Source organism: Octopus sinensis, linkage group LG16, assembly GCF_006345805.1.
Source record: "Octopus sinensis linkage group LG16, ASM634580v1, whole genome shotgun sequence".
Classification (NCBI taxonomy): domain Eukaryota; kingdom Metazoa; phylum Mollusca; class Cephalopoda; order Octopoda; family Octopodidae; genus Octopus; species Octopus sinensis.
In genome coordinates this window covers 2,905,183-2,919,894 of record NC_043012.1, presented here as the reverse complement: position 1 = coordinate 2,919,894, position 14,712 = coordinate 2,905,183, and the positions used below count along the sequence as shown (strand labels likewise).

At 35.6% G+C, this 14,712-nt stretch overlaps 1 protein-coding gene across 3 annotated transcripts in view; it reads right to left on the bottom strand.

The window, feature by feature from the left end:
* Positions 1–14,204, bottom strand: part of LOC115220392 (SH2 domain-containing adapter protein F) — a 232,883-nt gene extending 218,679 nt beyond the window's left edge. The window contains exon 1 of one of the 3 annotated variants that reach the window (XM_036509833.1): positions 14,160–14,204. In XM_036509833.1, the coding sequence (XP_036365726.1) occupies positions 14,160–14,189 (30 nt within the window). In that variant the 5' untranslated portion in view covers positions 14,190–14,204. Of the gene's footprint in view, positions 1–7,316; positions 9,156–14,159 lie in introns of those variants that run through there. The other 2 variants (XM_029790512.2, XM_029790513.2) reach the window with 2 other exon arrangements.
* Positions 14,205–14,712: the final 508 nt, after the last annotated feature.

Here is a 14,712-nt window from a genome sequence, read left to right as displayed (position 1 = left end):
CCAGAGAAACTGGCCCGATGAGTCTGTAGGACTCGGAAGGACCTATGGAGCTATAGCAGAGACACTTGCTCAAGGTGTTTGTTGCATTATGGGACTAAACGTAATACAAGTTGATCTGGAAGCAAACTTCTTGACTACACTGCCATAGTCATGCCTACATCTTTTGTTAATGAAAATATTAAAGAATGGCACAGTAAAAAGTTAAGCATCATCATCATCGTTTAGCGTCCGCTTTTCATGCTAGCATGGGTTGGACGGTTCAACTGGGGTCTGGGAAGTCAGAAGGCTGCACCAGGCCCAGTCTGATCTGGCTGTGTTTCTACAGCTGGATGCCCTTCCTAAAGCCAACCACTCCGGATGGTGCTTTTTACATGCCACTGGTACGGGGGCCAGGCGAGGCTGGCAACGGCCACGATTGGATGGTGCTTTTTACGTGCCACCGGCACAGAGGCCAGTCAGGGCGGCGCTGGCAACGGCCACGTTTAGATGGTTCTCTTAAGTACCAGTGGCACTGGTATCACAGCTATTGATGTTGATCGATTTTGATTTTGAAGCAATCAAATTAAATGCACAGCATAGATATATAGAGTGAAAAAATTTGCATTGAGATCAATCCCACTGTGTGGTACCTTGGGCAAGTGCATACTGTTATATAGCATCATGCCAGCCAAATTCTTATCAGTGGTATTTGGTAGATGTAAAATGTGAGAAAATCTGTTGGATGGACTGTCTATATTTTGGGATGGCAGCATTAACTTTTTAGTATTCAGATAACTCTGTCAAATGTAAAACTTATTTATTCACATTGTTTTGAATATGTGTGTGTGTGTGTGTGTGTGTATTATCTTGTAGTTTCAAGATTTTTATGATGTGATTGCTTATTTTCAGTATGACATTGCTGGGTAGGAATGACAGGCTGGATCTAGCCAGTTTGAACATTAAACAGGTGGAACATCTGGGCCAGACATGGCCAGTTTAAATGTTACAGGGTTAATCTGTCGCTCAATTAAATACCAGTACAAGGCTTTCAGTGTCTTTAGTGGATTCCACTTTGTTGGAAGCCTTTTAGACAGGACACCAGTCAGAGGATAACTTGCTCTAATCCTCCTCTGATTAAGTGATAAAAGAAGAAAGAGTAAAAAATAGTGGCCTGCTAGAAATAGCAATCAGATCTTCCTCAAATCATGGGATGTACATGGCTGAAATGTCTCTGATCCCAAGTCTGCTGGATCAGAATTGATCCAGGGTGAAAGAACAGCAGCAACAAATAATTTTATGGTTCAAAATCACTCCATATGTAACCAAACTATCTTTTTCAACTTAAGAAGTGAGTGATTTGTAAGACATTTAGGCACTATCTCTACAAGTTGAGCAACCATGGAGGGAGTCCTTTGTTTAAGGAATGGGGTTGATGGACATTAAAGATATTTTGAAAATATTTCACTGCTCTAAATATGACTACCGGTACTAAGATTATTCACAGATCAACTCTATGTGTACTGCTGGTGTTGTCACTGTTACTGAAAGCATTTAACAGCAATTTTGGCTCAAAAAATTTGCAGCTAATGAGGTAAGACAGAGAAAGACAGCTGCACCAAAGATTAAGGAAATCAAAAGTGGAAAATACTCTCTCTCATCTGGAGAGAAAACAGTGGTAGATAAGCTAATGTTGTTATTTAACCTACTAAAAACTGCTGCCAAAATCTCTCTCAAATCACACAACATTGGAAAATCATAGATATATGGAAAAACAAAAAATAGTCACACAACTGAACTGGAGCATAAACGTAGCTGAGACAGGGTCAACCTGGGGAACAACTACTATATTGATGGCAGAGGTTTTCAAAGAAATCTAATTACCCGGAATGATTCTTAGATCCAAGAGCTACCAGGACAGACAAAAAAACAATAATTCCTTGATCCAAGGACCACTAGGGAATATATACATGTATACATACATATATATATGCACACATGTGTGTGTGTGTGTATAAGGTGCAAAAAATACACAAAGACGAAATAAAAAAAATCAAACACAAGTGTATTAGGTTGGTGCTCACCAAATAGGAAAAGAAAAGAAGGAAATGTCTTTTACATTTTGACTATTCACACTTCTAAAAGAAAGGATAGACAAGTAGAGAAACAAATGGAGAAATAGAAACACACATGTCCAATTGTTATGATGTGTGCATGTATATATATATATATATATATAGTGTGTGTGTGTATATATATAGTGAGGTAAAGTTACTTTCTTGAGTCATACTGACTCATAAGGGTTGGTTTCATGGTGTAAATATTCCCTACCTAGATGGGACACTGGTCTGTTGCAGGATTACTCATTTTTACCAGCTGAGTGGACTGGAGCAACATGAAATGAAGTGTTTTGCTCAAGAACACAATGCACCGCCCAGCCCAGGAATTGAAACCATAATCTTATGATCATGAGTCAAACACTCTAACCACTAAGCCACACATCACTACTATGTATATATATATATATATATATATATATGTGGGCCTGGTGCAACCTTCTGGCTTCCCAGACCCCAGTTGAACCGTCCAACCCATGCTAGCATGGAAAGCCGACGCTAAACGATGATGATGATGATATATATATATATATATATATACACCAATCCGACCGTGGCCGTTGCCAGCCTCGCCTGGCACCTGTGCAGGTGGCACGTAAAAAGCACCCGCTACACTCACGGAGTGGTTGGCGTTAGGAAGGGCATCCAGCCGTAGAAACATTGCCAGATAAGACTGGAGCCTGGTGCAGCCTTCTGGCTTCCCAGATCCCCGGTCGAACCGTCCAACCCATGCTAGCATGGAGAACGGACGCTAAACGATGATGATGATGATATATATATATGTTGTGTTCATATGTATTTAGTTAAGGTGTGAAACAAGGCATCATGGTAGAATCAACTATTCTAAATAAATATGACTTCTGTATACTTATTCATAGACCATACTGTATTGGTGATACTTTAGTAAATATATGACAACTTTATTTTATCTTGTGAAGCAGGAAAAAAGGTAGGGTGAGAACAATTACTGCTGAAGGATCACACACACATTTGAAAGGATTCAGAACATTTTGGGTACTAAAGACAATAAAATGTAACAGATTGTCTTCAAGAGCCAAACTATTCTCAAATGTAACTGGATCAAAAGTAACAGATCCACCAATGGAACGAAGAGTGCAAGAGATGGCCCAACAAGGGTAACCTTTGCACAGTCATTTACCCTGTGACGAAATCTCTCCCAAATTACACCCTACTATTTTAACAAGGGAAGAGGATATATATTGATATAGTTCTAAACAGAGGAAGTCATGACTGGAATGTTCTCGATTTGTAGGTCTGCTGTTGAACTAGAAGCAAGAGAGCCAAGGCTAGAAAGAAAATACTTTTCTTTATCTGACAGGGATACACAGAATAACCAAAGTAGGGGCTGTTTAGAAAACAAACAATTATTCTAGTCCTTTACACTAATTAAAAAAAAACACCAATAAACTAATGTTTATGGATCAAAACAAATAGCCTTTGTTTTTCTTGTTGTAATATCCATAATTAAATGATAACAGTAACTTTCACAACAGCACATTCTGGAGTTACTGAGGAAAGGTGTCTCAAAGCAGTCGTTTTTCTGCTTAAAATAGCAGCAACATCGACCTCTTATGATATCTCACTGTCTAAAACAAAATAGGAAGGAGACCAAGGATAAGATAATGTAGTTGTTCTAGATACACGTGTCTGAATAAAGGACGAGATGGTCATAACTGGCACACCTTTGCCCATAGGTCAACTGGATCAGTACTCACTTGGGGTTAAAGCACAAAAACACATGCTTTGTTAGGTGGTGGGCGTTGACACTGGAAGTGACCAGTGTTTTAACACATTTTCATATGAGCTTCGACATGTTCGTTCGACCTGCTAGAAATAACAGCCAAAACAAAAGACATTTAAATCATACCCTACTGTCTTATGAAAAAATGGAAGGACGCGTTGGATAACATATTTCTAGATATACAGCCAGAAATAAAGACGGAATGGTTACAGTTCGAGTATCTTTGATAATGTCTCCCCCACTCAGATCTCATGTGGGATTAAACAACAAGAACGGGTTTTTTTCATATAATACGAAACGATGCTCTTTATATGCTGGCTCTGTAATCCAGCATATTATCTCACAATCAATGGCAATTGTATCCATCATTGTTAACTTTAGGAGACTTCACAAATTAATCTGTACAACGTGAAAAGGAAATAATAATAATAATAAGAAGAAGAAGAAGAAGAATGTCACAACAGTATTAAAAACAACGACATTTGACAACTATCGTTTTTGTTTAGCTCCAGATCAATCCATAGAGAAGAGATCTCTGATCGAAAGCATTCCAGTCGTGACCATCCAGTTTTTTAGACAGTATAACCAAGACAATGTTATCTATCCAATGTGTCCGTGATTTTTTTAAGTTGGGGGGATATAATTTGAGGGCGATTTCGTTTCCATATTCTTTGTTGGTCCCTCATGCGAAATGTTACAGGAGATGCTATATAGTTTAGTGATCAAATTCGACCGCAGACATCTTTTTGGAGGTGGTGACAAGGTACCAACCACCCATCCACACTGGTATTGTTGGTAGCAAGAAGAAGCATCGAGAGTGGGTAAAGAGGGGGAGTGAAGCCAAAACTTCTTGACTAGGGAAGGTCAGCATGGAAGACAATAACTTTTGTATCCGATAACTGAGTGAAATGGAGGATTTTGTAAGATAAGAAATAATCGCCAACATCCTCTACAAAACACTCCTTAGTAACGACATATTGGATAATGTAGTCAAGGATACAGTCTGGTAATAACATGGTATGATAGTCAAAGCAGGAACGTTTGATCAGAACTGATTCGGGCTAAACAACAATAAGATGAAGCCTTAGTTTTGTAAAATCCAAGTATTTTGTATCAAGAGAAAAGAGAATATGTTGATTGTTGAGTTTAATTTAATCTTAACTGTTACAAACCAATGAATAATTTAATAACAATCCAGAAACTTGAATGTATCGAGCAGAGGCAGAACAATATTGTTAGTGATTTAGACTGAATATTGATATATTGTGTACGATGGCCAGCTGACTTTATGAAGGACGAACATGTGAAGATGTTCTGTGGAGTAAAATAACCTTGCCAATAAACAAAGCACAGATCAAAAGAAGTCTCAGCAATGGATCAAGGAATCAATTTTACAGTTAAAATATAGGAATATATATACACGAGCTATAAGACGAAATATTTAAGTAGTCCTTCTTCTTGTAAGAAACAGCAATCAAAACTCTCTCAAATCATACCCTAACGTCTTTAAAAAATGAAAGACATGTTTGACACGACGTTAAGTAGTCTTAACCTAACAATAAGATACTGTCACAGCTGAAATGCTTTTAATATTAAGCCTGTACGATCAGGTTGACATGGGACAAAAACAACAATAGCAAATGGCGCGTATCTATTCGCCTATTATGTATAAATGCTTCAAGAGTCCTCAGGTAAGAGACTTCGATCACAGAAGAGTATCTCTGATGTTAAACTGAAAAAAACTTTGGTTAATCAACTGCCTAACCAATTGGATATGAGAACCTTCAAAATTTGATATATAAAATATATAATACACTCGCTTGCAAGAATATGTTATATTTTATGTTCTTGCCAGTTAGCTAGAACAGAATAATTAGTTTTCCACCTTTGTTGTGAAAAATGACTCAAGCACAAAGTTAGGATCACGTTAAAGGATCAAACAGTTTTATGTATCTTTATCAACATGTTAAGATATGTAGCTGATTGATGAGTAATTATGAGTGAGGTACAAATTTGAAGAAAAACTGATCATTATTATATAGATTTACTGCTAACACCATTCATTCATTCATACATTGGAGAACCATAAGACAAAATTCTAAGACCAAATTATACCAAAACTTCCGATAAAGGTACTTTGACGTACTATTATAGTACATGTGTCAACAAAACTAGTTGCCCTGCGTATTGTTTAATAGTTCTACAACAAATTCTCGAGATTACTCAAGTTCTTTCGCGTTGATAACCTTATTGTTAGGGTTCCAGCCATTTATTGGTATTAGAACTTGAAGACATTATGGCAACTAATTTAATTGAGTGTATGTAACGTTTGCTATAACAATACTTGTGTATGGTATGAAAACCTCTTACTCCTTGATGTCATTCCTAGAATACATCAGACAAGAAGGAATGCAACCAAAAGCTTACCTAACAACGAACACCTGACTCTGAAAATTGTGAACAAATTTCCACCAATATGTCTAACAACCAGAACATCTATATTGGTTCTTAGATGTGTGTGTATGTGGGGGAAGACTTAGACAAATAATTAGGTGGTTATTAAGGGTGAACAGCTGCATACATTTAGTCACGTAGGTAAAAGACCCTTTATCATGATAATTGAATATGATGTGACAGTCGTTAGAGCCATCAACTCTTATAACGCAGGTGAGAGATATAACTGAATGAAGATTACCATGACATGTCTGGTTCGTATATAGGAAACTAAAATATCAATTCGATACCAACGGTTTCCTACCGTCTACATCTTGACATGTGACTAATTTTTAGTAGGTGAATGAATAACAGTATAAAAAGGCATTCATGCATACACAAAGAGTATATACCATCGTGTAACAGATGAAGCAAACAGTTCCTGTCAACGAAAGACAAATGTCAACATTATCAATAGAGGTTTATTAAATGTTCTAAAATATTTTATTCGAATTTGTCGATGTTGTCTTTTTGATTAAGTAACCTTCTTGATAATCTAATACAACTGCTTAATGAATACCAATCGTCAGCTGGAAGGACTTGGTCGTGGGGATCTGAATGCTGCCCTTTATTTGCTAACGTAATCAATACAATCTAAATATAGGGTGGTATGTTGTTGAAGCCACATGGTCAAGGTAACTGACCCTGCTCCAATAGCTGCAGAACTGAAAGATAAATCCTGAAAATTCCATAAAATGGTAAACATATGTGTGGATGAACGGTTGTTAGGATTTGCGTTGTGTATAATATAAATTGATGGATATATACTGTGTGTATATGTGTATGTATACATTTAATGCACAGGTAGCGAGATGTGACGAAATTATGACTATAAAATATGCAACGTATCCTTGGACACATCAAATCGCAAGCTAGAGGTTTATTGGTATCAATAAATAGGTAATGATAAAATGACATTAACAATGGCAATAATAAAAACAATGATAATAATAATCTAGGTCTCTCACCTGACACATATTGGCAGTAGCGGCCGTGTTGACGTTAGTGGCACCGCTAGGTCCAGCGGTTCCAGCCCGGGCACCCGCTAACGAAGTGTGATTGTGATGGGCTGGAGAGGAGGACCTTCTCTCCATCGGGGGTGCCGACGGCCCCACGGGAGGCGGCGGCTGGGGCGGACTAACAGCAGTAACCATGCCAGTAAGGGTACTATCCGTGGTCGGTTTGGCTACTGGTGTTGGAGGCAGTGGAGGTTGTTCAGTCTGTTGTTGGTCGTGTTCGGTGTGATGAAGCAGCTGCCGATGTGTGGAAGGTAGGTCGGGGGGTTTACTTGATTTGAAGCCGGTACTCTGCGACAAACTCGGAGCCGATAATGGCGAGGCAGCAGCGGCATTCACAATTCCGATATCACAACTGTCTTTCTTCTTCCGGTAACTGGAAGACCTTTCAAATTTCTGAGAGTCGTTGGCGCTATGAGATGGTGATGACGACTGCTGGCCCATGTTGGTTGGTAGGCTTTTTACACTCACACACAAAGAAGCTTGGCAGCAGCGAAATACAACCAAGTCACATTAGCACCGATAGGCGAAATAAAAAAACTCCTCAATAATCTGTCATACATCAGACATGTAGAATTTGAATAAAGAATCCGATGAATTATATCCAGAAATTCACCATTTTTAAAGAATCCAACACAAGAAGTAAATTAGATACGCGAATAAAAAAAACCATGTTCTTTTCATTGATGCATTTACTGATTGGTAAATATATCATTGGATGTGTGTATGTGTGCGTATATATTTATATATAAAATATATAGGTATATAGATTGAATTGTGGAGGGGGAGAGGGGTACTGAAGGCTGTAATTGAAAAGTATTGGTGGTAGATTTCCAGGAAAATACGATCCTACACACTATTTTCAAAAGAAGGAAAAACACAGTGAGAGGAGAGAGGGAGAGAAGATAGATGAACTCTGATATTTGTAATGGAATAGCAATTGATTTTTCCGCCTCTAATTCGATATTAATCGGAATAAGGATGGTGAAATATTTCCTCTCAGAGCGACGTTTTCAGAAAGAAAAAAAATTGTTGTTGACCAAATAAAAAAACGACCTCATTCCCTAGAACTGTCACCAAAATTTCCCCCCTTTTTTCACCTATACAACTGTCTTTATTCATATATACGTACATACACACATACATACAAGTATACAATATATATACATACATACATCTACGTATATACATATAATCTACATACTTGCATTCACACACACACAGAGACAGACATACAAGCACTCAGTCGTTCTTGCTTTTTCTTAAATCCAAACAAGCTAACTATAGGAGAGAGAAAATGTGAAAGAGAAAAACATCCATCCATACACATTCGCATCAGAGAAGTATAGCATGGAGAAACTAGGTCTTGATTAAAGCATACAGATGTGACTGTCTCTTCTCGTGTACGGTATTATTTTCATTATTACTATCATTATTATTATTATCTATCCGAATAGGAAACAAAAACCTCCCCCACTGAAAAACTATCAGCCTGAAAATATGGAAGAGATTTCTTCTCTATGCCTCCCTCCTGTAACGATCTCTCCTGCTATTTATCATGCGTAGATTATATCATATTCGATATCAAAATCTATTCTGCAGGCGGGTAGGCTTTTAACAAGAGAAATTAGGAAAGCAAAATAGGATGATAAAAGGAAATAATGAGAAATAAAGAAACTTAAACATGAAAAAAGAAAAAAATATATATATTTATATATGTATATAGAATTATTCGTAAATGCGGTCAATTCATTAAACTCTTTTATATCTTAACGATATCAAAATTTATATATATATAAATGTAATACAGATATATATATTATATATATATATATATATATGATGTATGTGTGTATGTATGTATGTATGTATATTACACTTTAGCCATTAGATAAGAAGGAGAGAGAAAGAGGTAAATATAAAAGGATGAAGAGGAGAGAGAGAGAGAGGGAAGAAATTATATATAAACACACACACACACGCACTCACCACCCCAATTAAATTTAGTATTATAGTGGTTGGCGTTAATTATCTGTAACAACAACGGAAAAAAAATAAATAGACAAAAGCAGTTTTTGTTGTTGTTGTCCCCCCCACAAAGAAATTATTTGGGGATGTTGTTAAATTGGATTGGTGGCGTTGTTCTTCTGTCCGTGCACGTTTGTAGTCTGATATAAGAAGAATCCATGAGACGTAATAATAAGAATATGAGCAAGTAGCAATTTGTACGGTTACATTGTTCGGTTGGTAGGTTCGTGCGAGTTGGAATAAGAAGATGAAGACGATGATGGTGAAGAAGAGAGTACATCGTAATTGTTGGGGGTTTCAGTTTTTTTTTTTCTTTTTCTTCTTTTTTTATCCCCTCTCTTCCGAGCCCCACCAAGATAAATCGCAGTGTCTATTATTAAGTGCGAATGTTTTTGAAAAGAAAGAAAAAAACAACACGAATCATTTGAAGAACTGGAGACGAGAAGAAGGAGAAGGGACAGGGTGGAGAAAGCGAAGAAAATAATATATATATATATGTAGATATAGATATAGATATATATATATGTAATGTAGAGACACACAAGCACACCGGTTATTCTTACTGGGAGGGGGTGAAATGGAGGGAAAATAAATAAAATAAAATAATCAAATAAAAATAATATATATATATATAGATATAGATATATAGATTTATATACACTCACGCGCACAGACACTCACAGAAAAACAAGAAATCAAAAACGATCGCTTAATATGAACAAAATTAAAAGAGGTAGGTTGGTAGACACATCATGGCATCAGTTTCCGGGTGGAAAATAATTGCCCAATGCCATCAGTCTCTTCCTATCTCTTTCAATATGTCTTTTCTTCATCCTGAACATCTGACACAGAAAATTACCGTTAAGAAATTTTGAAAAATATCACTTAAAATATTAAGAACTGTTTGTGATTAATTATTACGAAAGAAGTGTAAAGGAGGATGGGGGGGGGTGTCAAAAATGTTTTTTTTTTCTTTCTTTGAAGCAAAAAAAGTTGAGACTGTTTAGTTTTGTTCTTTTTGTGTGTTTGTATGTATTTCTTTTGTTATCAATCTTTTAACATTACGTTTTATTATTGATGTTTATATATAATTACTATAAGCTTGCGTGACAGTCTATTAGGTGTATATATGTATATACACACACATATATATATATAAATATATATATATATAATGTATGTATATATATTATTAGTCTTTATCACTGTTTCTTTTGATGGCACCAACAACGGCTGGACTCGAAGAGAAACAGAAACTTAACGGTTATTTGTAAACACATATGAGCTAGGTCATACTTTCTCCAGATCGACATTCAGATCTGGAGATATACATAGTTGTTATATATATATATATAGAATGCGAGAGTGTATATATTTAATATAAAATATATATATATATATATACGTACAGCTATAACTGTCTATGTAGACATATAACTATGTTATGAAGAATAGATAATTTGTGAAATTTGAGTGTTGTGTCTGTGTTTGTAGAGTTCTTATGTTGTCGTGGGATATATATATATATGTTTATATTTATACACTCGTGAGAATATACGTGTATATTTATTAAGCTGTAACATTTATTATGTGTTCGTGTTTCAACGTGTGTGTGTGTGTGTGTGTGTGTGCAGTCACACGGATGAGATTATTGAAAGAAAATGTGGATCCTCGCTTCCAGTATAAAGAAGCAGCGAAGTGTTTAAAAAAAAATCAAGAAAAATAGATTCTTCCTCCCTTTATCACAATGAAAAATAGTAATAATAATAATAATAATAATAATAATAATAATAGTAATAAAGTAATTATAATAAACAACGGTGGGAGCTGGAGCCAAACACTCACACAGACAAACGGAGAAGGAACTGTTTGTTATAGAAATATATATGTATATATATGTGTATATATGTATATATATATATCTCAAGAATCTTTAAAATGTAGTAGACGATGTATTATTATATATTTTATATGTAATATATAGTCCTTTTGTTGATTTTTTTTCACGACGAGCAAGGTCGTCTTTGTAAAGAGAGAAAGTGGCAATAATAGTAGTGGTGGTAGTAGTTGTTGTAAGGGTGGTAGTAGTAGTAGTAGTATTTCTTTTTCTTCTTTTTCTTCGGTTGTAGCTTCCACTTGGCCCTTACGGGAGTCATGTCATCATGGACTTGCTCTGCTTAACGCCTTGTCCCCCACCGCACTTGACAAAGCTTGTTTTCAGCGGCCTCGGCAGAAGAAGCAGTTGTTGTAGCAGTTGTAGCGATAATGGAAACCTTGCTGCTGCTGTTGATGGTGATGAAGGTGGCAGCAGCAACAACAACGGCGGCAGCACGGCGCACGGCCGCAGCTGTTGTTCACAGCCATGTTTACCAACTGGGTTTCTTCCGTGCATGGAGTTCCTGCTCGCTATTTTATCGTCGGATTTGATTGGCTAGCAGAGCTTGTCACGAAGACAGCAACAAGCCAGTCGATTGGTCAACTTATTCGTCTAGGCAACGGCAAGCTGACCTCCCTGTGTCATCATATAATACACATACATAAGTACATACATACATGATGCATGCACACACATATATATTCATATATATATATATATATACATGCATACATACGTATTACATATAGCTATTTCGCTTCATTCAATTCACAGCAGTGCGAACGTATCGTGTATATAATATATATATATATATATATATGTAAAAGAGTAAAAAGAATATATATATAAATATCGTGTGTGTATATATTTATATGGTGGAGGGTATATAAAAAAAACTCCGATCATAACTAGCCATCGTCCTGTCGTGTTCGTTATCTGTAGTTCTAAATTCGGTTAATGTTACCATTTTTATTGTATTTATTGGTTATGCTTTCTCATCATTAATAATTTTATTGTACTTTCAATCATTAATTCTGTCACATTTACTGTCATCATTCTACCTTTCACCTCACACACACACACACACACACACACACACACACACATATATATATATATATATATATATATATATATACGTATATATATGTATGTATGTATGTATGCAGATATGTAGTGCACTGCGGGACACTCCCTTTATCAGCTGTCGACTAGAAATTACAACGATGCAATGATTTTTACCACCTTTCGAATAGCATACAGCTCTCTCTCTCTCTCTCTCTCCCTCTCTCTCTGTCTGTCTGTTTGTCTGTCTGTCTGTCTCTCTCTCTCTCATGCTCCAACAGTACAGAGCAGCATTGATGCTAACAGTGAATACCCTGGGTGCTTTTGGGCCTCCCTGTAGCGCGCTTTCGCCCCCACCACCACCTCCGTTATCCATGCCACCACTCCAAACCGAACTGTTATCACTTCATCCAAGCAAATATTTTTTTTTTATTTCTTTATAGGGAAACACCTGGTGATTCACTCTATTGTTACTCGGAGTTTCGTACACGTAAATTATATAGATGTATATATATATATATGTATATTTATACATATATGAATATAAATGTGATCGGTGAAACAATATTTTGGGCAGACTACATCTTCACAGACCGATCTCATACATTGATATATGCGAAACTCCGTTTCCGTATGCGAAACTCCGAGCAATAATGGAGTGAATCACCAAATATTTTCCATTCATTATAAAACTGTACACCATATATATAGTACTTTTTTTTTTCGCGTTAAAAAATATAAACATGTATATTGACTGTATATTTATAGTAAAAGATTATTATTTACACAAACACATGTAAAATAAATATCCATACACACACACATTTATTTTTGTTGGACTCACCCCCACCCCTCCCAGAATTTTTGTTATTTCATAGCTTCGTGTTGACCATCATTTCTTTGCAACAGTTGCTCTCCTGTTCAAGATATTTGTAATTATATATGTGACATCCAACAATTGCTTCATAATTGTATATAATAGGATGTTTCTGTTGCGCGTGTGTATGTATGTATGTATGTATGTATGTATGTATGTATGTATGTATGTATGTGTGTGTGTATGTATGTATGTATGTATGTATGAGTGTATGTATGTATGTATGTATGTATGAGTGTATGTATGTATGTATGTATGTGTGTGTGTATGTATGTATGTAAGTATGTATGTATGTGTGGATGTATATATATAGTCACTAAATAAAATACAAGGTTGCGAAAAAGAATAAACGCTAAGCTTGTAGGAAATACTCTGTATTGACTATATAACCCTGTATATATTTCTTTATTGTATACCTAATCTCACAATCTCTCTCTCTCTCATTTGCTTAGCAATACAATACATACATGTTGTGACTCTTTTCCTTTGCTACTTCCAGTCTTTTCACGTAGCTCACGTCTCGAAACATTAAACTGCGTCAGCTGAAGAAAAACCAAATTGTAACCTCTTCTAAATAATTACAATATATAAATAAATAAAAAAAAAAACAACCCACAGGAACACCGCATACGAGTTTCAATAATAGACATTTAGACAATTCAATAGATATTCTTCAAATACATACATACATACATATGTACATGTATACATTAATCCACGCACACACACACACACACACAAGTATATATATATGCATGTATGTGTATAATATATATATATGTACATATGTATATATCTTCATAGACAGTCTGTTGTAATGATATATTGATACATAAATACATACATATATATATATATATATACGTATACGGACATACATATACATTATATATATATATAATTAAGCGTGAAGAATAAGTTATGTTATATTTATTGCAAATATTATTACCCAGCTGAATTTGATATTGCTAGATTCCATCTTGCGATTTCATTTTTAATGCCAATGTTTATATATCTGTTTCTTGTATAATTCTAGAAACATTTTTTAAAACAAAGCTTAAACAACAATAACAACATCAATAACAATTATGATAATAATAATAATAATAATGATGATGATGATGATTATAATAATAATAATGATAATAATAGTAATAGTTAATGATCGGTCGCTTTATTAAAACAGCGGAGGAATCGAGGTACTTGTTCAAGCACGGCGATATCCTATACGTTTGAGTCAGCAATAAATAGGTAGATACACACGCACGCACGCACGCACGATTTTGTCCATAGAGAGATAATTTAAAGCAGGAGGTGAGGTTTCTCCAAAATATAAACCATCCATCTGTTGGAAAATATAGCCACCACTTTCCTTTCTCTCTCTCTCTCTCTCTCTCTCTCTATTTATGTGTCTTTCTTTTTCACGCTTTCTCTTCCTTCGCCTCTTTCGTTTAATGTCACGATTTTACTCTCCACAATTCATCAACAAGATAGAGAGAAAT